The sequence below is a fragment of the Thermobia domestica genome, chromosome 7 (genome assembly GCF_964235325.1).
Source record: "Thermobia domestica chromosome 7, izTheDome1.hap1.1, whole genome shotgun sequence".
NCBI classification, from domain to species: domain Eukaryota; kingdom Metazoa; phylum Arthropoda; class Insecta; order Zygentoma; family Lepismatidae; genus Thermobia; species Thermobia domestica.
In genome coordinates, this window is record NC_137460.1 from 110101126 (window position 1) to 110126028 (window position 24903).

Genomic DNA, 24903 nt, shown 5'->3' on the forward strand with positions numbered 1-24903 from the left:
CGAGCAAAATTCGTTAATGTAGCAAATGTACTTGGTAAAAATAACCCCCTGTACTCGGCTGCCTTAACCGGGTATTATTTATTCTTGCCAAGGTACTTGGTAAAAATAACCGTCTATGCTCGGCTGATTTAACTGAGTATGTTGGTTACTGTTGCCAAGGTAGTTGGTAAAAATGACCTTCTAACTCGGCTGATTTAACTGAGCATGTTGGTTACTGTTACCAAGGTAGTTGGTAAAAATAACCTTCTAACTCGGCTGATTTAACTGAGCATGTTAGTTACTGTTACCAAGGTAGTTGGTAAAAATAACCTTCTAACTCGGCTGATTTAACTGAGCATGTTGGTTACTGTTACCAAGGTAGTTGGTAAAAATAACCTTCTAACTCGGCTGATTTAACTGAGTATGTTGGTTACTGTTACCAAGGTAGTTGGTAGAAATAACCTTCTAACTCGGCTGATTTAACTGAGCATGTTGTTTACTGTTATTAAGGTAGTTGGTAAAAATGCCCTCTGCACTAAGATAATTCTCAAAATATTTTCCAGATCTATAGCTCTTGTCCGCGCCATTCTAATCTCCAAAAGACACGTTTCTTAGCATAAATCTGTTGACAGAAGATAGGTACATAAATTATTGTGAATTCAAGTTTTGATTGTTTCCTTAAGGAGATTTATGTCGAGAAACGCGTCTTTTTGCGATTAGAATGGTGCGGATAAGAGTTATAGTTCTGAAAAATATTTTACGAATTATCGTAGCAGAGATAATAATTTTACCAACTACCTTATAAGCAGTTATCAACTAGCAGAGATGTTTTAAATACCAACTACCTTAGCAACGCTAACCAAAGAAGGAAAAAAAAAAGCTCTGGATCGGCCACTATGTTGTCAGAAGTTCCTGTCAATAGCAATACGCATTTACGTAAGGCGACGTAAGAAATAAAATATGAAAACAAATATGAAATAAAATATGGAATCAAAATATGAAAACATTTAATTTGAACTGAAATAAACAAGATTACGGTTCTATTTTCAGTTCAAAAAATGACAAAAACGCAAAAGAGTAGAAAAATTTCTTCCTGATATTTACGGAACATAACCGTAGCTAACTCTAGGAATTTCTGACACTCAGATATTGCAAGAGGGAAATACGTATTACTTATTGAAAGAAAATCAATTATTTATGCTATATAATACACTTTATTTCATGAATTCTACTAAGTAGAGAAGAAAGAAAACAAAGGAAAGCACATTTATGACATAGATAAGATTCAACAAAACAAATCTCTCTTCGTAAGAGAAATACAGATAATTCAAAGCTTACTTTCTTATTTTTAGGTAGCCAATACTCTCTTTCAAAACAAGTACCTGATTATTTACATTGGTACCCTTATAACTTTTAACAGAAAAAGAAAATATTTGAACATACACATATATCTTATATAGGCCGAATTTGTAAGTGCAAGTAAATAATTTTGCAGACCACCTATGCTCACTTATAGCTTATTCTCTTTTTGTGCCGCATTGATTCGAGATTGGTTGTAGTTTGACGTCCTACGTTTGTACTTTGATGGCTAAAAGAGGCGTGAACTTATTGATTAAAATGAATACGAACCACTTTTTCGTTCAACTGTACTCCACCGGTAATCGAATCAGGGACCACGCACACAGAGGGTAAGGATTCTAGCCACTGGACCAAGTAGGGTCTGTATTGGCTCTAGACTCAAGAATAAAAAGACGCTCAATGGCATAGGAGAGCACTGAACTAGTTACTTTCCTTTAGCATAGTTTTTTTTAATGCGAGTACAAATTGGGTGGCATTGGCTAAGTGGTAGAGCGTGAGGTCCGTGGTTCGATCCATACTCGCGCCAAGTGAGCTTTCTGGTGGACAAACACCAAGTTTGTGAATTCTTTCAGGGTTATCCCTTTCCTCTCATTTTCTTTATTTTACCATTTCATTCATTGCTCATTATCACCGTCTCCCTTAGCATCAATGCAGAAACGTGGGACGTTAAACTAGACATGTCATCATTTCAAGCGATTACAAAGAGTTGGAACAGTTATTTACTTACACCTAAAATTACGGAGTACGATCATAATTAACATGTTTACCAAATATGAAAACTTCCTAATAATAAAAAAAATCAATATAACATTCATAACATTTATATAGACTTGAAGGTCTTCCTAAAGAATATAAAGGTAAAACAAAACAACTGTCTAATAATGAACATTAATTCTCAAACGCACTATTGAACACGTTCAATGAAAAGTCACTCGAGAAAAATCTCCTGACGTGTCTCTTACGTGACTACCCACACATAAAACTGATAAATGTTAACTTCTACAATATGGACAGTTTCGTCTTTATGAACTTCACATTTTAACATAATGTTATTTTTAAGTACAACGTTTCCCCTTCATTTTCAAAATTACATTTCAAAAGAGCTGGGGAATTTGTTTTGAAAGCCTTACTGAGAACACCATTTCCCCGAATTGTCGCATATGATAATTTTGAATAGATCTTGATTTTATTTTATTTGGAGTTACCAGCAACAAGACTACATGCGACACGGACCTACAGCTTAACCTGGAATCCGAGCAACATGAGCTCCCATCGGGAGTCGTACTCGGGTCTCCCACTCAAAAGACGTATATGTCACCCGCTTAGCCATGGAGGGAACTCAATTACATTAATAATGTACATGAAACTGTATGAAACTATTTGATATATTTAACTTCAAAATTAAATTTCTCATGTATTTCATATTTTTATATAAAGTAGGACGTCGATAATCCGGACGTCAAAAATCAGAACGTGGTCCCTAGAAGCTAGTGACAGTACACTAATTGAGTTTTCTTTGTCTGAAGTCAATGATTTTACAAAAGCTCATTCATATGTAATTATTTGGCATACATATTTTTATTTTCCCTTAGGCCTATAAAAGATAATTTTAAGAGTGTTACAAGAACAGTGTAATTTAGTGTACGAGCAGGTTCTTCAGAAACATTAAATGTAAATAGTCTTACGTACGGTATTGTAATTACTGTATGTACTGTATAACACTGTATCGATAAAAGTGCATACCGTACAGTATATTTAAGCCTAAATGACTTTCTTCTGGTAATTTTCGAAAATCCGAACTACCTGTGGCCCCAAATAGTTCGAATTTTCGACGCCATACTGTAATTTAGTATTTTTCATAACAGACACTGAAGGCCGCACTTTGAGATCTTCCTCATAGCTAAGTAAATAGTATACGAGCCTTTGGCGCGGGACACCCGGGTTCGATTTCCATCGGGATGCTACGATAAGCTGTAGGTCCACGTCTCATAGAGCCTTGTTGCTGAAGGGGAGTGAAAACTCAAAGGAACTGAATTTATTAGCTTCTTATTTCTGTCAGCCCAGGGGTGGAGGTCGCATGTTTTCCATCCCTGGGCTAGGAGAAATAAGAAGACAATTATAAGTGACAACGAAGTATCACATATTGCTTACCGTTCATATTGAAAAGTTATTATAACAATTAATGACTGTTACATTCAAGTTACACTTTTATACATATTATTACAAAAGCTATGAAACTAAATATACTTGGATGGTAATTATTTAAGAATTGTTGTTTCGTAAAAGATAAAAGTCAGAATATATAACATGTATATTAAGCTACTCCAATGTCACTAAGGAGAGTGTTGATGGCTGTTGATTCCTTGTCGTGAGTTGACGATAAATGGTAACATGATCTTTGAAGAAATGCCCACACATCATGAGATTCTACCGAATAACTAGCATTTAAGGACCATATAATCTTAAAACAGCAGTCCACGGCACTTATTATATTTGGTAACGCATATACCACATCATCGACTATTACGTGAAAGCCACTTACTTCATTCAGTTCTCTTCCTACAACCATGACGTATGGCTGTACTGTTAAATGCAGATCTTTGAACTTCGCTTGCCTTGCACTTATGCTGTCTTTTAGTTCTGTACACGTTTGTATTCTTGAGATGAAGCCCTCTTATACTTCGGCCTTAGTTGGTCTCCAAATCTTCTGCGAAGTTTTCACATGAACGCTATTTACGTTCATAAGATAGGGTATGGGTAGAAAAGCGGCTAATGTTGATACTTCTTCCGAATCTGGAATAAAGTTGAAAAGTACTAGTAAATAAATTTATAAATGAATTTCTTACAAATAAGATTTAGTTCCATTGCAGAAATATAATATTCTTTGATGACGACAATGACAAAACCATCACACACAGTATTTGTCCCCTACAAGTTTCACTTAGCATGAGTGGGATCAAACTAGTGACTCCACGCACCAATGTGAGCGCTATAACACTCAGCTACTGAAACTGTACGAATTCTCTGCATAACTCGGCTTTATTATTGCCGTGTCACGAATGACTCTATGAATATCTGTGTTCAACCGGAAGCTGCTTGTATCTATCTGTATATCTTTTCTTACAAATTTTAGAAGTTCATATATATATAAACATGGAAGAGGTAAGATTTCAAGAAATTTAAATAGAGGTTTACAAGAAGTTCGAAGTTTACTTCCGGTCATAAACCTTAAAGCTCTCTTTTGTAAAACGAATATGGAATTTAGCAGTGCAGTAGATCCCCAGAATATAATACCATATTTCAATTTAGAATGAAAAAGTCCAAAATAAGTTGTGAGCAGAACATGTTGACTGAATGGAAAAAAAAAAACTAATGCAATTTCCATAATATTTCAAGCGCTTTTAACCGGAAGGACATTTTTAAAGCAAAAAATCAGCGAGATGTGAACATGCTACACTTTGTGAAATGTTCAACGTTTTCCCCCCAACCATGTCCTTTTCCCGCATCCCAGCTCACCGTAGAAATGATTGTTTTGGATTGAATGTGTAAAGGCCTTTAACAACATGAAAGTAGGTAGCAAGTTAGAATCAAATTGTTCTTTTTGGGAGGGCTCTAGCTATGTTCAGGGTTGAGATTTAAATCAGATGAATTAAAAAAAAAAAAGTTTTTTTAAGGACTTTGTTTAAGAAAATACAACTATATAAGTATTTATCCAGTTAAGAGTTAAAACCCCAATGACTAAAAGGTCTGCCCTGCAGAGGCAAAGCAGGGCTGGGAAGTATCGTTCTGAACCATCTTTGCTGGTATTGTCCCATAATTTGTTTGGTACATCTATAGACAAACCTTGTTTCTGAAGATCTTACCAAGGGATTGAACAGTGACACTGTCGACAGAAATAAAGATAGCATAATAGCTATTGAAGAAATATGTTTCTCATGCAGGAACTGGATGCCTTGATCTAGTTTAATTTCCTGCTGTTGTGACTGTAGGTTGAGTGAAAAGAACAGATGAATGATAATAATAGACTTGCTGGAAGGAGAGTAAGAGGAAATTGAAGTACCATGAAGAAACCTATACACACCATCAATAAACAATTGGTTACTCAGCAAAACCAGATATACACAAAATACTTGTCCAATACAAAGCATATAGAACTGCTGGAATTTGAACCAGAGAAGTAAACGATTATCCAGCAGATCTACTTTTGCCGTACCGCGACTGAAGAACAATACTCTTTCCCATGTCTTCCAGTCAACTTGTTCCCAAAGTTAAAAGGGAAAAAATCTTACTGGACAGGAATTTTAATCAGCTAATGATCGGAAAACCACACAAGATTCCTGCTTTTCGGGACTTTCTAGACGTATGTTTTGGATATTATATAAGCATTGAGATCCGACTGAATTGTGTTTATTGTAGCTAAAGAAGACCACATTACTTGATATGTAAAATTATTATATTATTATTATTATTATTTATTTATTTATTCAAGGAAAGGACATAAGGAGGGGTTCGGGCATCCAACTACTAAGTCTCATCAGCCCTTAAAGTGAGGCTAAGACGGAGGAACGAAGTTCGCCTGCCCTCAGATAAGGTACTACCCAGGCATTTATCTGGAATAGCTGAGGGCGATCAGAGCAGACTAGGGTTCGTTCCCACGCTCGACCTACCCAAATGCCGCATGGGTGGCAGATGCGTTGAGAAATAAAAGTACTTCAAAGACGCAATTACATTCTTTCACTTGACGCCTCGAAATGTTCAGCTGACCCTCGTAGATCACGTTACATGAAAATGAAGTTGCACCAATGAAGCTTCTAAATTCTTATATCAACGTTATCTATAGCCATATTTTTCAAGCAGAGACAGAAGTGACGAATTACATAATGTAAACAAGTAAGTATTATTCCACAATTTAAAGGTACAGTATACTTCAAATATACAAATGCAATAGTAAAACCCTGAATCAATTTGCGAAAACTGTTTGAGCTACCTATTACCGTTTTTGAGTTGTAGTCCTTACTGTTGAAACAGGAGGTAGTAGATTTCTACCACTTCTGGTTCAAGGAAATGGGATCTAATCTTGCGATGCTAAATCAATTCCCAAAAGCCGCTTGTCGATACCACTGACCATTTCTTATTTATGACCATTAATGTTGAAACCGGAAATAGTAGTGAATTTCTACCGTTTTCGGATTTAGTATAAACGCAAGAGTAGAGATGGTTTATTTTCTTGAAATCGTTAATCGATTTCCGGAAACCGTTTGTCGCTAGGCATTACCATTTTTGAGTTATGACCATTAGTATTGAAACCAAAAATGGTCCATTTCCACCATTTTCGGTATAAGTGAATGGTTGTTGAAGGAGATGCAACCAATTCTTTGGATGCTGAATCGATTTCAGAAAGCCGTTTGTCAATAATTCTCACAGTTTTTGCTGTGACAGACAAAAAAAAAAAAACTTTAAAACTCTCTCTCTCTCTATATATATATATATAAACTTACTTCAACCCTAAAAACCTGGTTTAAACCATAGAACTTGCTTTCTAGTTAGTACAGATATTTTTCTAATCTTTTTTCATATTTTCCTAAATGATATGTAAAAAAGAAAGTTCATCTTTAGCGTAGAAACTTTTCTTTCCTTAAGCAATTCGTTTCAGGATTTCCATGAACTTACTTCAATAGAATTAATGAAACAATTTCATCAGTTAATTTTACTCTGGATGCACACTTACGTTAATTGTCAAAGCATAGTAATACCCTTTTTTGGGGTCACTGTTTAAAGGTTCTGCTTTGTTACATACTTTTACACAGGGAAAAGTTACGTACCGTTCTTGTACTGTAGGAAATGAAACAGTCGACCATCAGAGTTTCGTGGTTTCTTCTTTTTTGTGGCAACGTCAAAAAGTTTTGATTTTAATACTGGGAAAGTTTCAAAGAAGCTGATTGTGTTGTCTGAGTACATGTACTCATAGTCCTTAAGGAGCTGGAAAGAAAAAAGTAATTATTTTCATTATTGTAGTAGCTAATTGCAATATAAATTAATATTACTTACAAAGACATTAAGATATATTATCATTACGGTGTTTCGCTGCCAGTACCTGAGCTAGTTAAAGAAACGTGCCTGAAGAAATTACGCCTACTTCGTTAAAATACAGAATACTAGTATGTTTGATTCTTTCTTGCTTACAAAAGGCCTGCCAATGAGTGAATATTGTATATGTTTCCACATTTACTAGTTCGACAATAAGAAACATTTAATAAATGATGTTAGTAAGCATGCATCCAAAATCTAAATGAGATAGATATGAAATTTATTCCAATGAGCAATCCTGCGAGAAATACTGATAGCGAACAACAGAAAGTAGATGTTATAACACGACAAGAATACCTTGATATATTTCCAAGACCAAATGAAAAGTGTATGGTTACTTCTGTTAACAAATGTTCTTTTATGCATCATTTTCTATTACATTTTTAAAATTAAGATCTTAAGGCATTAAATACATTCAATATTAAATATAAGTCCAAAAACCTCAAGGTATTCTAATATCAACTTATCCCGTTTGTCGTGGATGTCAAATAGAAGGAAGACGTGTGGTCATTTATGCTTCCCTGTGTGTGGTCATTTATGCTATTATTTTCTGTTGTGCTTACTGTATACTGTGATCGGCAGAGAAGCGGGAGGTATCATAGCTGAATTTTATGCAACTCTGTTTCAAAGTAACTGTTTATATAAGGAGCCTGTTTGATTTCTGCTGTTACGACTAAAAGGGAACAGTTATTCGCCAATGGGAATGTCTCGTCTAACAATCATTAACGGGGAAATGAGAACATCTTTAGGGTAGCACGTATGCTCCTTGCTCTCTGGTACTATATTTTATTAGGTTTACAATAATAATTTCTAAACCTATATTTAGTCACAAACACCTTTGTTGGAATTTAATATCCCAAAATGCCATTATGTAAAAGTTATTATGACAAAAATAGCCTATGTGCGCAGGTCATCACTACTGGAACATATGTATTAGGTAATTTATCACAAATGGAATAGTATTGTGCAATCAGAGTTATTAGTTAACTATATTTCAAATCAGAAGTAATTAAAGGTATAAAACACATTCTAAATTAACATACTAACATTATATGTTCCAGCAGTGGTGAGCTTTTCTGCTCTAAAACATCTCAATAGCTCAGGTGTAAATAGAAAATAGAAATAAAAACCAAATAGGTATTATAATGGTTGGTTAAGCTGAAATTGGTGTACAATTAATGTTAGAAAAATATATTTTATAAAATTTCCCTGACTTTCCCTGATTTCCAGTCTTTTCCCCTGAACTGCAACATTTTCTCTCAGTTCTCTCTGAGAAGTAGGAACTCTGTTCTTACACTTATGCATAGTATCGTTTGGAAGTGTAATATAACTATACGATACCTTTAAATACTTCGGAAGCTTTGTCATTTATATACTTCAGATATGTTAGTAATGATAAAACTACGAATAAGTAAAATATACAACTAACCGCAGAATCACAGTCTACTAGTGGATGCATATCTTTCTTTCACATGTTCCAATGTTTCCTGAACAATGCTCTGTGTCCCACTTTTGGAAACAGAGAATTTATGTCTTCGCCTTGGAGCATGGCCATTATGTTGCTAGTAATTTCATTCTCTGGAAAATATATTAAATAATTACACTTCTGTAAGACAAAATAAGACTGCAAGGTGTGATGTGATTACGGGGGCAGACTACTAAAAATGATACAAAAGCTAACATATTTTCTTCTGCCTGTTTCTCGTAAGTGGAAAGAGATAATGAAATGTAACTTACCACAATAATAGATAATGTTATTCTACACCCGAAATATGAATCGGAAGAATTTTCAGTGTTGCCATCCATAGAAATTAAAGTGTGAATATGAATTACCCAAAAATCTAGGTTAAGGCAGGACTAGAAGAAAGAACTCAAGGATATTTGATGACTTATCATGTACTGGTTCCTTTTTAACTACTTTCTAAATAATATTTGTAATTATTTTGTAATAAGCTTTCTGTATTTGTATTTATTATAAATTTTCTGTATTTGTGTTTATTATAAAGTTTATTAATCATCTGTGCCGATGTTTGAATGGTGCAAAATTTCAACTTTTCTGTCTTAGTTTTTCAGATATTTCCAGATAGAGTTTTAAATGCCTCACCTTATATATAATAGTAGCTTCACATACCCACTTCGCTGCGTCTGACCAACAATTCCACCCTAGTAAACAGAATTTTCGAAATTCCCATTTTTACTAAGATATCAAAAACCACTGAAACACGTGTCAAATTATTTAAAATCAGAATTCCAAATACACAACTTCAAAATTTCTAACTTAATGGCCCAAAAGGGTATTCCGAAGAATGCTAATGATTGGGAGATATGTCCATCTTATTAAAATACTTTCCCCTCTTCCTCGTCGAATTTCCATAAATCATTCCTTAGAGATACTCTATGTCACGAATCCTACGTCCCTTCAAGTTTCTAAGTTAAGCAATTTCCATCTTATTAAAATATTTCCCACCCCATTTTCCCCCTGCCATCCTTTTATTTTTTTCTAGGCAATATGTCAAAAAACCCCGAAGCACGTGTCTAATTATTTTAAATGAGAAGTCCAAACCCCAAATTCCATGTTTTTAACCTTCAATGTTTCGACATATCGATATTTTACTATAATACTTACAAACACACACCTCTCTTCATTTTCTTTTTTTTCTTCCCATTTTTTATAAAATATAATAAAAAACTGAAACACGTGTCAAACTGTTTAAATCAGAAGTCCAAATACAATTCGTCAAGTTTCTAACCTTAAAGAATTAGGAGATACGGCCATCTTTACAATATTTCCCACCCCCCTTTCTCACATACCCGCCGAATTTCCAGAAATCCTTCTTTAGTACTACCCTACGTCACAAACCCTATGTACTGACCAAATTTCAAGTTTCTAGCCTAAGCGGTTTGGCTTGTGCGAGGGTCAGTCATTCATTCAATCAGCCACTCGAGATTTTGCATTTTATACATAAAGATCTGATATTGACCCATTGCACGATGGCACCATACTTCAAAAGAGGTTGGTTTTAATCCAAATTAATATTAGCTTTCGTATAAAGTAATTGTATCACCATATAGTATAAGGGAATCGCTTAAAAAATCACTCTCCATTATAAAGAATATTGTATGTACACAGCCTTAAAATTTGTAATAATTTCAAAATCGAATAAACTAAGTTGCAGGCTATGAATTTGTACTACTTCCGTTGGTAATGAGTGCTGCGTCTCAAGCACTTACAGCAAAAGCCAATAACTATCATGAGTGCTGCGTCTCAAGCACTTACAGCAAAAGCCAATAACTACCATTATCGAGCATCGAACAAATGAACCACAGTGGGGACTTGTGGTCTTGCACTATTAACTTTGTCCTCTGGTTATTATTTTGACTAAGACACAGCCACAACAAGATTTTAATAAAATCTATTTAAACTTCCACTTATTAAAATTTAACTTTTTTAAATACCGGAAATCAAATACGGAGTAAGTTCAATATCTGAAAGGAGCATGCAGCACTGAACACTTTGACCTTAGTACAAAACAAAAATATCTTTTTTTTTTAAGATACTTTCAATATTCACACTCTAAAACTATAGTATGACTTACTGAAAGACTTTATGCCTAATTTCTACCATCTTGAGACGTATAGTACGTATAATAGTTAAATAACAATAAAATACATTGTATTAACACATTTAACATTACTAGATTCTAAAGACAACTTTCACCTTCATGTCGTTTAGCATTTATTAAAAATTCAAATTGTGATAAAATTTAGTTGTGATTAAATTTACACTTGTTGATCTTCCAATTAAGATTTAAGAAAAGTAATATTAAATTATTAGAAGACTAACATTGCCCTGCAGACAAGTAGGACAAATTCAAAGAAACAAATTTTATCACATGATCTCACCCCACTCCCTTCTTCTTTGCTCCTCCGAGTGCGAGTTATTCGTTAGAAAATCTTGTTTTTGAACAACCATTCTTTAAGCTATCAGAAAACATTTGAAGAAATCGGTGTATAAACTGAATTTGTTACATGAAACCTTTTATTTAAATTTTTGTAAATGATTATTGTAAGCATTACAAAAGATTTTTTTTTTTGCGCAGCGATTTGACTCTTCATTATACATGTAGTAAAAGCTCTGTTATTACAATTTTGCGGCTATTTACTGATTCCTTAATTTTAATATTAATAAAAGGAAACAGCTACTATGGAGGCTAGTCGTGAATGTATCATATCCAATTAAAAATCTGCGGAGAACACATAATAACATATTCAATTTCTACAATATTTATTATTTTTATATCTATACCGTTGGAGAAGGTAACTTATATTATTGATTTTCATTACTTTTACTTTCGCATTCTCTGTTTATTTATATTTCTTTTCAATACCCACATTATACCTAAGCAAATAGATTATTGACAGAAAGCTTCAGACTCTCCGCGCTCTCGGTCCAGTCGTAGCGTTTTAGCATCTTGGAACCTGAGAGGATGCAACTTTTGATAACATATACACTGGTTAACTCATTGTAGATTTACTACCGGTATTTTATATTTAAGTCACAACAACTTTTCACTTGCACTTACTAGAATCTCATAAAGATGCATAAGCTATTGAACATTTCATGGACACGGTTAATTATCAGAGCTGCAACATCGTACACTAACACTAATTTTTATTTAATAAACACGGAGGAGAGGAAAGGACTCAAAGCAAAAGGGGAGAAAATACAAAACCTGAGACTTTCTATCAGTAAACGAGCAGATTCACATTATGGGCCTCTTCTATATTCGCTTTCTTTTCATATTAAAAGCAAGAATAAAACAACTCCTAACCAAAATTGACACTTTACAACACAAAGATATATATATTAGCTGAACGTACTCGATTCGCTGCGTCAAACAGAAGAGCCCCTTTCACCATCAGTGTTGCTAACAACCTCTGAAGAAAAAAGGCTAGATGGCCCTAACAAGTAAGCTTTTTTATGCAATATATATATATATATATATATATATATATATATATATATATATATATATATATATATATATATATATAACTAGATTTTGAGCTGCTAACCTAAATTATAGATTCTAAATGAATTTTTGTGTGTGCGATTAAAAGTAATTTATAGTAAAATTTGAAATGTTGAATTTTATTCAGTGAAGACTAACAGGTAACATATGACTCTCAATAACAAATTACTTTGTGAAAGTAGACAGCCAGAATTATCAGTCGAATATAAATAAATCATAGATGACGTCGCAGCTAGCAGAGGTGTGGAACTGGATGCACCGTCGTTGGATTGCGTATTGGTTGTGTAGGCTGGAGGGCGCCATGGTTTAGTGGTAGAGCATGCGCGTAGCCTCTGGTTTGATCTTAGCTCGTACCAAGTAGGGTTTGTGGTGGACAAACACCGTGTGCATGGGTTTTCTCAGTATCCTCCCACTTTCTAGATTCCACCATTTCATTCATTTCTCATAACAAGTAGTTTTAACCTATGCGGCGCGGCATATTTGTGAGTCGTAAAACTCAAAGATTTTTTTTTCTTTGTGTAGGCTGCCATTCTCCCAATTTTCAGTAGTATTTCTTTCGACAGATATAGTCCTTACAACAGTATAATTTCTCCGCAGACCCACACGAATCATCATGGTTGCATTGAGTGTTTTCAAGCTAATTAGAAGTCCTATTTGTTTTCTTTAATAAACTAAAACAATCTCCGTAGCATGAAGAACCGAAAAAGTTAATAAATTTGTATGAGGAAACTCTCATTCTTGCAATGAAATGCGAAATTTAAAATAATTTAAAAGCACTTCACCGTTACGGGAGCGACATTAAAATTATTTCTCAGTCGACAATTATTGTTAAGTACCTGTAAAGCTGTAGGTAGGAAGAGAGAAGAAGAAAAATTAAGAGTTTGTTGCGTAATAAAACACCCTTTCATGGGAAATCAATTAATGCGATTGTATATAATGACAAATATTCTTCTCTTTTTATGTTTACACTTTATTTTCAAAGAAACAGTATTTTTAGAATTAATTTAAGGGCTAACAAAAAAGGGAAAAAATGGCAAAAGAGCTTCATCAAATCAACTATATTTAAGGTTTTCGTAAATTTGCATAGCTAAATGCCTCTTCAAATAGACTAGATTTTGTTCTTTCCGCCTCTTTTCTCCTCCTTTTCACTAAAATATCAAAACAATTAAACACTTGTCAACTTATTTTAAATAAGAAGTCGAAACAAACAACTTCAAGTTTCTAAGCCTAAGGGATTCAGAGATATTGACATCTTATTAAAATAATTTCCACCCTCTTTTCCACACCTACGCCGTCAAATTTCCAAAATTTCTTCCTTAGCGGTATCCTACGCCACAAATCATATGTACTGTCAAAATTTGAAGTTTCAAATTCAAGGGTCACTCAATAATAATGCCGGAAGGGGCCGCGGTGGCTCAGTGGTAGAGCGTTCACCTCTGGTGCTTGAGGTCCTGGGTTCGATCCCAGCCCCCCCAAAGTAAACTTTGTGGTGGACAACACCATGTGCGTGGGTTTTCTCGGGGTTCTCCCGTTTCCTCCCACATTCTTCATTCCACCATTTCATTCATTACTCATCATCACCGTCTCCTTTAGCCTAACCGGCATAATCGTGGGACGTAAAACAAAGATTACATTTCAATTCATTTCAATAATGCCGAAAAGGATCTTAAAAATTTCGCTAGTTTTCACGAACAGCCTCACTTGTGCTAATACATTTGATTTTTCAACACTATGATACCTCCCTTGCATTGCTTTTGCAAATTATAAATCTTGTCATTCAGTTACACCAACTATTTCTCAATTAATTGTTATTCTGGTTAAACTCATTCATTCACTTTCTTTCGTCTTTATAATCATGCATATTGCACGTATTTGTGCTAGTGAAGAAGACTCGTCAGGGTAAAAGATTCATAAACATATATACCAATTAAATTGAAATACTAAGCTACATCTACTACATAAAAGAAACACAAAAATAGGCATTGCAAATACTATCAGTAATCAAATTCATTTACACATCGTATATAAAAGAAATGAAATAGATATCAAAGGGAAATTCAGTTTGTAACATGCCGTGACTTTCGGCATTACATACTGCATTAAATACCATATTCGCCGTCACTGTCATGAAGCCAACAAAATAAGCCAAAATTCGGTGCTGTAGTAGTTTTGGAGCACCACATTTTGAAAGATTTACAGGCAAATTTTTAATACTTTCCATGAAAAGACCCATTTATCAGGATGAAATTTCTGCAGGCTACAGAATGAAACAAAATAATACGACTATATTTCAGGTTTACAAGTGTAATAGCGTTACAAGTTCTTTACGACCGATAAAATAATTGAAGTTTCTATTTTCCACCGGCTGCATATTTCTCCACCGTGTACAGATCCTGTTATGTTTAAAAGTGGAGCATTATACTAGTATGAAACCATGACAAGCTTTAATGAAACTTGTATCCTGGCCTAAACCCACTTTCTGCTACCCTTGCCTTCGCGTATACCCACCATCGCCAACGCGCCGTCCCTTCGGATTCAACCCGCGCTAATGGGACGGCGAGTCAGCTTCGCCCTTCCGTCACTCGGTTAGATACGATTCGTGCTTTTAGTGGCCGCCTATCATAAGTTGGTTTGTGTTTTGTGCACTATAGTTTTTACGTTACACATCCGAAAGCCGTATTTATGCACAACTTGTAATTTTTTAAGAACTTTTTTGTTTGCCTCCTTTAATTTTATCTATGCCACGTGAAATATTTTTATACTGCCCAGTAGAATCCTTTTAGGACACAATAAGAAGAAAACTAGTGAAAGAATTTTAATTTTTGCAACAATTCTTTCGGCTTACGTCCAGTTTCAAACCTTCAAAAATGCAGTTAAACCATTAATAATTCTTCGATTAGGTTAGTTTAGGGTTCCCGGTAATACTTTACTTACACTAGAACTGTGACTTTAGCCGCTTTTCACAAAAGTTGGTTTTCACTTCATAATAGATTCTATTTTCTTGTGTAATTCTGTAAAAGTCAAAGCGGAAATATCATATTCAACGTACCGATTAACCATCCTATACGATTATCATGCTCCTCGATCATCGGAACATTCCTCGTATTGCAGATAGTATCAACTTCTACATGCATTTTCTCTGTGTTAATGAAATTCGTACCCTTGCCAAAACCCACTTTCTAGTATTCTAGCCTATTAAACATAACTTTACTGCCAAGAATACACACATAAATAACACATAAGAACTCCAAATCACCATTTCTTACTTAATTTCTCTCCTGTTTTTTTTTTTTTTTTTTTTTAACCTTTAAACTTAACCCATCCTTCCTAGTGGTGCGCCAAAAGTAAACCTGTACGCACAATTCAACAGCATTATCACATCAAATTTATGTGTGAGGTGTCTCGTACAGACGTAAAGTGAAAGCTACGTTTCAGTTTATGTTAACAACTAGCAAGACACTGCTATTTTTCGAAGGTCTATGAGCCGGGTGTAACGATACATACCTACATGATCAACACAAACTTACCTTCGAATAATGGTATATATTGTTCCAATCTCCATGTTGTTAATAATGTTCTTGTTTCCTCCATCTTAATCGATTTAACGGAAATATTACACCACTTTCCTCTGTGATTACACTATTGCATACACATATGCCGCCTTACAGATAACCGCGACAGAACAGCGATGTTATTTTTTCTTTATCATAAAGCAGAGCGCCAATTTCCCTGCAACGGCAATTTCATTGTCTAAAATACCACACGTACTCGGTAATTATCAAATGCGTTGCGTGTTTACCGATCTCTCCTTATTTGAAGTAGCCGAGTAAATTAGTTAGATGTAATTTTTCAAAATTAGTAGCCTAGAATTAGGTTAAAACAGCAAAGTATGATTTAACCGAACACTGCTAGGTTACAATAACCCAGAGAATTTCTTCAATGAGAGTATTTTTAACAGAAATTCGGCTACTGTCAAACGAGTTTTCATTTAACCCTGGCTTAGCAAACCCTCCATTTTCTCAGTGTAGTACCTTGGAAGAAAGGAAAGGCATTGATTTGGGACTTCACATGTTCAGACACCTATGCCCCCTCCAACCTACAATATGCCTCAGTACAAGCTGGACTCGTAGCTACTCGAAGAGCGAAAGAAAAAAGGAATAAATATAGCAACCTACTCGATAACTATTGCTTTGTCGAAATAGCAATTGAGTCTAGCAGTTCTTGGGAAGAAGGAGGCCTCAAATTTATAAAAGAAATCGCCCACCATCTATCAATTAAATCAGGAGATAATCGAGCAAAAAGTTTCCTGATTCAACGCATAAGCATAGCCATTCAACGTGGGAACGTGTCGGCTATAATGGGAACGTTACCCACTAGTAAAGAGCTAGAAGAAGTCTTTCTGTAATTGCGGAGAAAGGAGGTTAGGAGTAAAAACAGACATCATTGGTGCATCAATTTATGTAGCAACCGAACAAGGAGTATGGAGAGACAGCTCACAGTCCATAAGTTTATATGAAAAATTACGGCATGAATGCTGTACCGTACGTCAAGACAGTGACATACCATGGCAGGTTGGAGCCTTTGAAAGCAGAAGATTTAGACCTGCCGAACATTATGAGAACAAAGTACCGAAGAATAAATATTTATATATTGACAATAATATTGACAATCATATATTGACAATAATAATATCATATATTTATCGTGAAATTGTATATTTATTTATTATTTATAGAACTGTAACAACTATAGCTTCTTTTATACATAATATCATATATTGACAATATTACATTACACAAATTCAAGATTAAGAACATTATCATTAATATACAAAGATTTTAAAGAAAAAAAAACGGGATGATATACAATTAAGGTGCTCAGGGCAATATAGTATTATGGTAAACGTAGGTGAGGAACGTCATTAAGTCGCATTTAGACTAAACAAAAGTTGATTAACTGAACGTTAGAGTGAGCACACGTCCTATTAATCATGGTTGTTCCATTTGCAGAAAACAAAATATTATAAACATAATATTTTGATATACCGTACTTTGCACATCAGCGGTTACTTTGCACAAAATATGAAAAGAGTTTCACAGTTCTCTGTTGGTAAAACCATGAACTATAAAGAGAAAGTTTCAACTGCCACAGTAAGATAGAACATCTAACTGTATTTTGGCCATAATGTTGGCGGTTAACATCAGTTCTAATTACCGGGAGGATTTGTTGTTGCAGAGGTATGGAAAACAGCCAAAATTTGAAAGATATCCGTCAATGTTAATTCGGTTTCGTAGAATACTACTGTGTATAATGGGACTTTGATGCAATAGTTGAAATTGAAATGTGAAACGTTTTATAGTCATAAAAAAGTAAAACTGGGAGAAGGCGGTTTCAGCCTCTACTCGGGGTTACGTTGCACCGGTCCAAACTACTCCTTAGAAAGGAAATTATTACTACTGGAACCTCATGCATTCTAAAGTAAGGTAAATTTCCTATGTAGGTAGATGCCGGAATGAATTTCTTGTTGGAAAATAAATTATGAACAGTGGCGGATCCAGAAAAATAGTTTGAGAGTGGCTTCAATCACAAAGACTTCGGTTTTTTTTTTTTTTTTAAGAAATCACTCGATTTTTTGGCGTGTGGGGGCTTGCAGCTTATACGTATAGGAATGACTAACATTTGTTTTTTTTTTAAAAAAAAGAAATCACGCAATTTGGGTGGGCTTCAGCCTGAAAGTACCAAACCCCGTAAATCTTCCACCGATTACGGTTGGGATGATATTTTTGGACATAGGGAATAACCAAGGCAAATCAGTTCACGGGGATTGTGTTTTCTGTTCTTTAGTCGGCATTTTTTAGGACATATGCTAAACTATTAGAAGGTGGTTCCTGTGCCGGTACCTGAAAATACATAATTTTCTTTACAAATATTGGTAATGCATACTAAGTATCGATACCAGTACCCTCATTCTAATATAAATACTTGTAGACTGCTTGCAGTTTTGTGTAGGAAGTAAAATGTATAAATACTGAAGGGAAACATTGCACAGAAACGTTATGTTCGTATGTTCAACATACTTTTTTGTAAGTTGTGCAAAGTAACCCCACCTATGGAGTTACTTTGCACCAAAGTTTATATTGCAATAACTATGGTCATACTGAATATTTACTAATGCACTTGTACAAATGTTTTCCTTATATATCTACCTATTATATATTTAAAATACAGCGTTCTAAATCATTACGTTTTTAAGTTACATGCGATTTTCTTTAAAGTTCCTTAAATCTTGTGCAAAGTAACCCGGTACGTCTTACGTTTTTATTTTATTTTATTATTTTTTTTTTTTTTGTCACAATGAAACTTTCAACAATTAACTTTTACTGTATTATTACATAATTATATGTTCATTAAAACTGATTTAATATGTCTCTATCTACATTAAAACACTATTTTATTTCATATTTTGTAGTAGACCAACTTATTTTGTTAAAATTTAGCATCTTTTTTTCAGCACCGAGGCTATAAAAAACGCGACACTTACATTTTAAAGTAGAATACGAACCACCACAATGCTCTCGAATTTCAAGAATTCCTCGGCTATCAAACACAAGATCACGTTCAAAGGCACGAGCTCTATTCACTAGACTAGCGGTAAGGGCTATTTTGTACAAATTATTAATTTCTCGTAAGCCTTTACTGCAGCTTGTTCTATTAACGCCTAAATATGATAAGATATAAATACTGAGCCCAAAGCACTTTCTTTTATTAATAGAAAAAAACTTAAGAGAATAATATTATTATATACGTATAATCGATTTTTTTTTGTTTCATTTTTGTGTGCTTAATACAAGCTCTTTATGAGCTACTTTATTTCATATTAATTAAAATTGAAGTATTTAATTTTTAAACATTAGAACAAAATTATATTACAGCAACTTTAGATTATATCAATACAAAATGAATAATATGTTTTATTCAACGTTTCCATTCAATATTCTACCTTCCAAAATAAACGAGACACTACAGTTTATTTATATTCACATCACAACTAACGTTGTGGACTATGATACTGTTGTTTGGAAGTGCACCTGATATCCTTAGATGCTTGTGATGGTTACAATAATAGTATACGGTTTGAAATTCTTGAAATGGGTAAAGACAATGGAAAGTGTTTGTGCATCTAGCAAGAAATTTTACACAGAAATGAGTAGAATTCGCAAAGTTGAATTTGATTTGGTAAATATAATTGCAAGGATTTCACTGGTTTTGAGTTAATTTGAAAATTCGCTTCAGCGTAACGTTTCAGAGGGGAGAAAAATAATTTAGGGGCAATGCCCCCTCTATACGCTCCCTGGGTACGAGCTTGCTTCTATACATGTTTACAATGTACACTGAGAGCTCACTGAATTGCGACCGTCCCTCAACACAAGGAAGTGTGACCAACAGCAATGTGACCACCCCGACTGCAGTGTTGCTAATTTGAAAGAAATGTCGCTTATTCTAGGGGATTCAACCTCCACGATAGCGACAAAAATATTTTTCCTGATTGGCGACTTTTTTTTTTTTTTTTGGTGATTTTTAAATGACGATTTAGCGACTTACTCATACTGTAAATCTAGCGACTTTTTGCTGGAAACAACCTGTCCATCCGTAGAGAAGCATTATTATATTAGTTTAAGCAGTTATTGTGTTCTTTTCTGTTTGTTTGTTTAATCAGTTAAAGTGATAATGAGTTTGAAAATACAGCACTCCTCCACTATTCTGCATTATCTGTTATTCTTGTCCTCTAACGGATAACAATTATTACAACCTTCATGTCCGTTGAGAGGAACAAGTAATACAACATTATCGATAGCAGTGAGATTATTTATAGATGCGTGAATAAAAGGGGAGTAGGTATTTGTCATAGTGGCAAATGTCCAGTGTCATCTTTTAATTATCTGCACTTTTCCTTTTTTTTAAAAAGTATATCACATGTACTATAGTGTTACTTATTTCGGAACAATTATGATTCCAAAATATGATCTCTGAATTCAAGGATTGGTTGCATTCTGTTGACATAGATGTGAGTAATACACATTGTTTATTTAATATCTAAAATTTTAAAACAATGCTTATAAACAACGAATTTCACGAATAACTTTATAGCGACTTTTCATTCAAAATCGGAGTCATTTCACTTCTTGTTTAGCGATTTTTTGTGCCACCATTTTGGCAACACTGTTCGACTGGTAGTATTGCAGAGAAAGAACACACTCGAGGCTACATGTTAACAGACAGCACACTGTTATAATGGCAGGTGGGCAGGATTTATAAGCATTTTAATAGGTCATGATTGTGGTTACCCAAGCAATAGATGCGTCAATAACCCAGACAGCAATGCTTGTCGAATGCGTCCGTTCCTGTGTAGTGAAGGTGTACAAGGAGTGGGAAGAAAATGCGTAATAGTCTCCAAGAGACAGAACCGCAGGGGCGTACAGAAGTTCAAAACGTGGGACGAGCGTCGCGTCAAACAGCTCGTGACAGCCAAACGAATTATCTGTGTCTGGGAATTATGTGACAAATACAATGATGGGTGCACAACACCCATATCCCATGCAACTATATGGCGTACACTGACAGGAATGCAGCTCCACAGCAGACTAAACCTCATCACCCACTCCTTACAACTCGTCACCCCAGACTTCGTCGCGCTCGAGCGCAGGAACATGCTAATTGGACCATGGATGATTGGAAAAAGGTGTGTTGGTCCGATAAATCGCGGTTTGTGGCATGTTTGGCACCAACAGTACGAAGCTATGAATCCCTCGTGTATGGTGCGTACTGTACGGGCAGATGGGAACGGCTGTATGGTTTAGGGATACTTCTGTTGGCACGGACTGGGACCGTTCGTGTGTATGGACCATAGCGAGACATTCGTTGTATATCTGCAGGTGTTAGAGAATCACGTACACTCTATAATGCAACATTTCTATCCACACGAAGACATGTTCCAGGACGGCAATGCACGGTGCCACCAAGCCAGAACTGCACTTGCTTCGTTTAAGGAACATTTCACGGAATTGTAGCGTATGAATTGATCCTCTAACTCACCGGGTATTAATCCTATAGAACATGTAAGGGATGTTGCGGAACGAGCTCTTCGCATCATGACTCTTGCACCAGCATATGTGGGCTCATTGTGGAATGCCAGCAGGAATATATGGTGTCAGATCCCCATGGAAACGTATCAGTAACTGTCAGAATCCATGCCACGCCGTGTTCAGGCCGTCCTCTGAGCAAAAGTAGACCAACAAAGTATTAGGTAGGTGGTCGTAATTCAGTGAACACTTAGTGTAGTTGCTACAGTTTTGAATAATATTTCCGTAAGTACACGGAACATAATAAATAAGAAATCCTCCTTCAATCACTACAACACAACTGATTTCATTTTCTGCTTTGATCAACTGCAATACAGCTATACTAAATATGATTGGACACTTTCTCGAATTTCTCATTATGGTAGTCATAAATCCACTCTATCCTCGTTGCGACTGTAATCCTACAAGCCATATAAGGTTGAGGGGAAACAGAAATTGTGAAGATTGGGCCGTAAGAGATCTTATTTGTTGAAATTCACCTAAGTCTTCAGGGCCATTGAAGAAAAACCTGTATTTCCTTTTTTCATTCAATATAAGTACTCTCGGATAGTTACGGTGTTAATAAAAGACTCAATTGGAATTCTGATAAGTGTTATTTGAGTTTCGACACAGGTATATGGCGTGACACAATGAATCCCTAAATAATACGAAAAGTGCCTTTGCTATAAAATTCACACATTTCCGTCAACATTGTCAAAACATGCTGGAGAAATCCATCTGAATGAATCCCCATTGTCAGGGAGCCAGCGTTAATGATCAATTTAGATAAATTGGGGCTTCATTGTAAAATGTTCACATTCCCATTGATGAAATATGTTTATGAGTTCTTTTGGAGCATATAATGGATGTAGGTTTAGAGCAAGGCTTGTCTACATCGGTGACAGAAATGATCTAATTCTTACAGCAAATACGAGAGCGTAATTTATAACAACACATTTACTTCAATTTTCTAGGATTCACTTGAAGCTTTGTTTTCTGTTAAGACTTTCTGGATGCACTTTCTTAATACTCTTTCTCTGCAACTTTTCGTGCGCATCCTCCTTTTTTGCACACTAGCTTCACAAATATATTGTACACTATTTTTTACAACTACAGTTTTTACGTTAATTTCTAGAAATTACTCACATGAAACCTAAGTTATTCTTTTTGTTAATATTAGCTCAGGTAGCCTGGAACAATATGAAATTACTACTGTAATTACTATTAAAATTACTCTTGTCAATGTAATATATTATACTGCATTAAGTTTCGTTAATCAAAATGATATGGAAATTCAAGTTTAAAATTAGAAACATTACTTTCTACTTTCTGTTACTAATTACGGTAAGTGATATTGACAGAAAGAAATAGTAATATTGCCATCTCGATAATGATTAAATATTGTGTAATCACAAAACACTACAAAGAGTTATGCATTTTAAATTGAAGTTTAGTGTTTGAAATGAAACCTGGGACGAATTTCTGGGGACGGTGAAAGATTCTCAGTTTCTCTCTCACCAGGCTTTTGCAGTACTGTGTCTGTGCCGCTGGAGGGAAGACGAACGATCCTTCACCTCCCTGGATCCGTCTATGTCGCTAACACTATCATCGCTGACTCCGCTGAGTATGGGGTTCTTAGGCCGTTTCTAACATTAGGATTACTTCTTTAGGCAAAGTTTCTCTTCGTTGTGCTATGATTTTCCTTTCAAAACTATTGATGTATACATCAGAGGAGATCAGAAGCATCTGAAAAATGTCTTCCATGACTTGTTGCCGGTTGAATTGTAAGTGATGCTCCCGGAAGTCCTTGTTACCCTCTTCTTGAGCCTCTTCGTTATTTGCCCCATTGGTAGCAAAAACCAATATTCCTCCATAGCACAATACTGTTTACCGATAGTCTTCTGTGAATAGGGTCATTTGGGCAGGGGTAAAAGAGGATCTGAAAAGGTAGCGGGACGGTATGTAGCGGAATGACGTCACGCCGTCCCCCGTCCCCCCTGCCTTAGGAACTGGGGACGTCGTACATATTTTGGAGATGGGGGACGGCGTCCCTCTTACTTTTACCCCTGCATTTAGGAAGATATCGACACTCAGGAGATTTCGACACTTTTTAAGATCTGCCAAAGCTAGTGACCAAAAAAACACACGAGAAAAAACATTCAGTACGTGGAAGGTTAGTGTCGGTTCTCAGTGACAAGTTGCATGTGCAGATAAGTGAATTTTGCCTTTTGTAAAGGAAGCAGAAGGATCTCAAATAGATACATAAAGCTTTATTTAAGAAAAAATATATATAAGTTTCAGTAAGCCAAAAATAAGGTATAGCGGTAATATATGTTGATGAAAGGATTCAAAGGATTGGTATTATGATATAGTATACCTCATGCTCTGCATGCTGTAGAGTATACCTCATGCTGTACCCTCTGTACGCATGTGTCAGGCCGACACCATTGCCTCTTAAAGTGACAAATCGTGCCAGCTTTTGTTGATCAGTGCATTTAGGGGATAAACTGACAGATCGTAGGGAGATTTCGACATGTAGTTTCTTTGTTATAAGAAAAGTCATCAAACAGAAGGACTACCGTCTGATTCATCTTAATATATACATCATAGGTTTAGGTTACATAACAAACACGCTTTCTCACCTTCTTTAGTCCAGTATAAGTCAAATAATGGTAAAGTACGTTTGGTGTTAGATGAGCACAGTACACATGTCAAAGATCATGATGTATTAAGAAAGCCCCTAATTCTGGTATAGAAATGCTATTTCCCAACTACACAGTACTCAAAATTGTCAATCTTTAATTTATCTTTCTTCCGCAGTTTGAAAAACAATTTCAACTTATCTTATGGCAACTTTCTTCGTAAGAACCCTGGCAAAATGTGAAAGAATACTATGAGAAAGCCAGTTTCAGTTGGAAGAAATCATCCTCTGTTGGATTCTTCGCATATGGGTACCAAAAATGATTGTATTAAATTGTGATTTTCGATTATTAATGATTATCCGTAGTGAAATACTGAAAGCAATATGTTGCAAAACAGGTTAAAAACAGTTTGTTATTAACAAGCTTACATTGTTTCAGTATTAATGTATTTCAACTCAGGTTGTAATAAACTGCAGCAAAGTTTGCAAATAGGGGAAGGCGAGGCGGAATGGGGTACTTAACATAAATGGCGATGTAAAAGTAATAAAAATGACAAGAGAATGCTAAAAGTGAAGTTAATATGTTATTTGAAGTTTTAGGTACAAAAAGCGCCAGTAGTTGGTTAATGTGTATCCAAATCTAAGGACGCGCACCTGTTTATCGGAAGTAATGAATTTGGGCATG

At 35.1% G+C, this 24903-nt stretch overlaps 1 protein-coding gene across 2 annotated transcripts; it reads right to left on the reverse strand.

Moving 5' to 3' along the window:
- Positions 1-1245: 1245 nt before the first annotated feature.
- On the reverse strand, positions 1246-16481 carry LOC145690333 (uncharacterized). 2 transcript variants are annotated; one of them, XM_081765122.1, is made up of 4 exons: positions 15986-16481; positions 8855-9003; positions 7161-7317; positions 1246-4131 (listed from the first exon to the last, which is right to left on the reverse strand). In XM_081765122.1, exons 2-4 carry the CDS (start codon positions 8882-8884, stop codon positions 4013-4015), a joined length of 306 nt encoding a protein of 101 aa, XP_081621248.1. In that variant the 5' UTR covers positions 8885-9003; positions 15986-16481; the 3' UTR covers positions 1246-4012. The 2 variants fall into 2 exon arrangements, with proteins under 2 accessions (XP_081621248.1, XP_081621249.1); XM_081765123.1 differs by lacking the exon at positions 8855-9003.
- Positions 16482-24903: the final 8422 nt, after the last annotated feature.

Excerpts from the sequence above, each read along its gene's own strand:
- LOC145690333 (XM_081765122.1), bottom strand. The coding sequence starts at position 8,884 with ATGCATCCACTAGTAGACTGTGATTCTGCG. Across the intron at positions 7,318-8,854 it reads TAGTAGACTGTGATTCTGCG|CTCCTTAAGGACTATGAGTA; the intron begins GTTAGTTGTATA and ends TTTTCTTTCCAG. Across the intron at positions 4,132-7,160 it reads TTTCCTACAGTACAAGAACG|ATTCGGAAGAAGTATCAACA; the intron begins GTACGTAACTTT and ends ACTTTATTCCAG.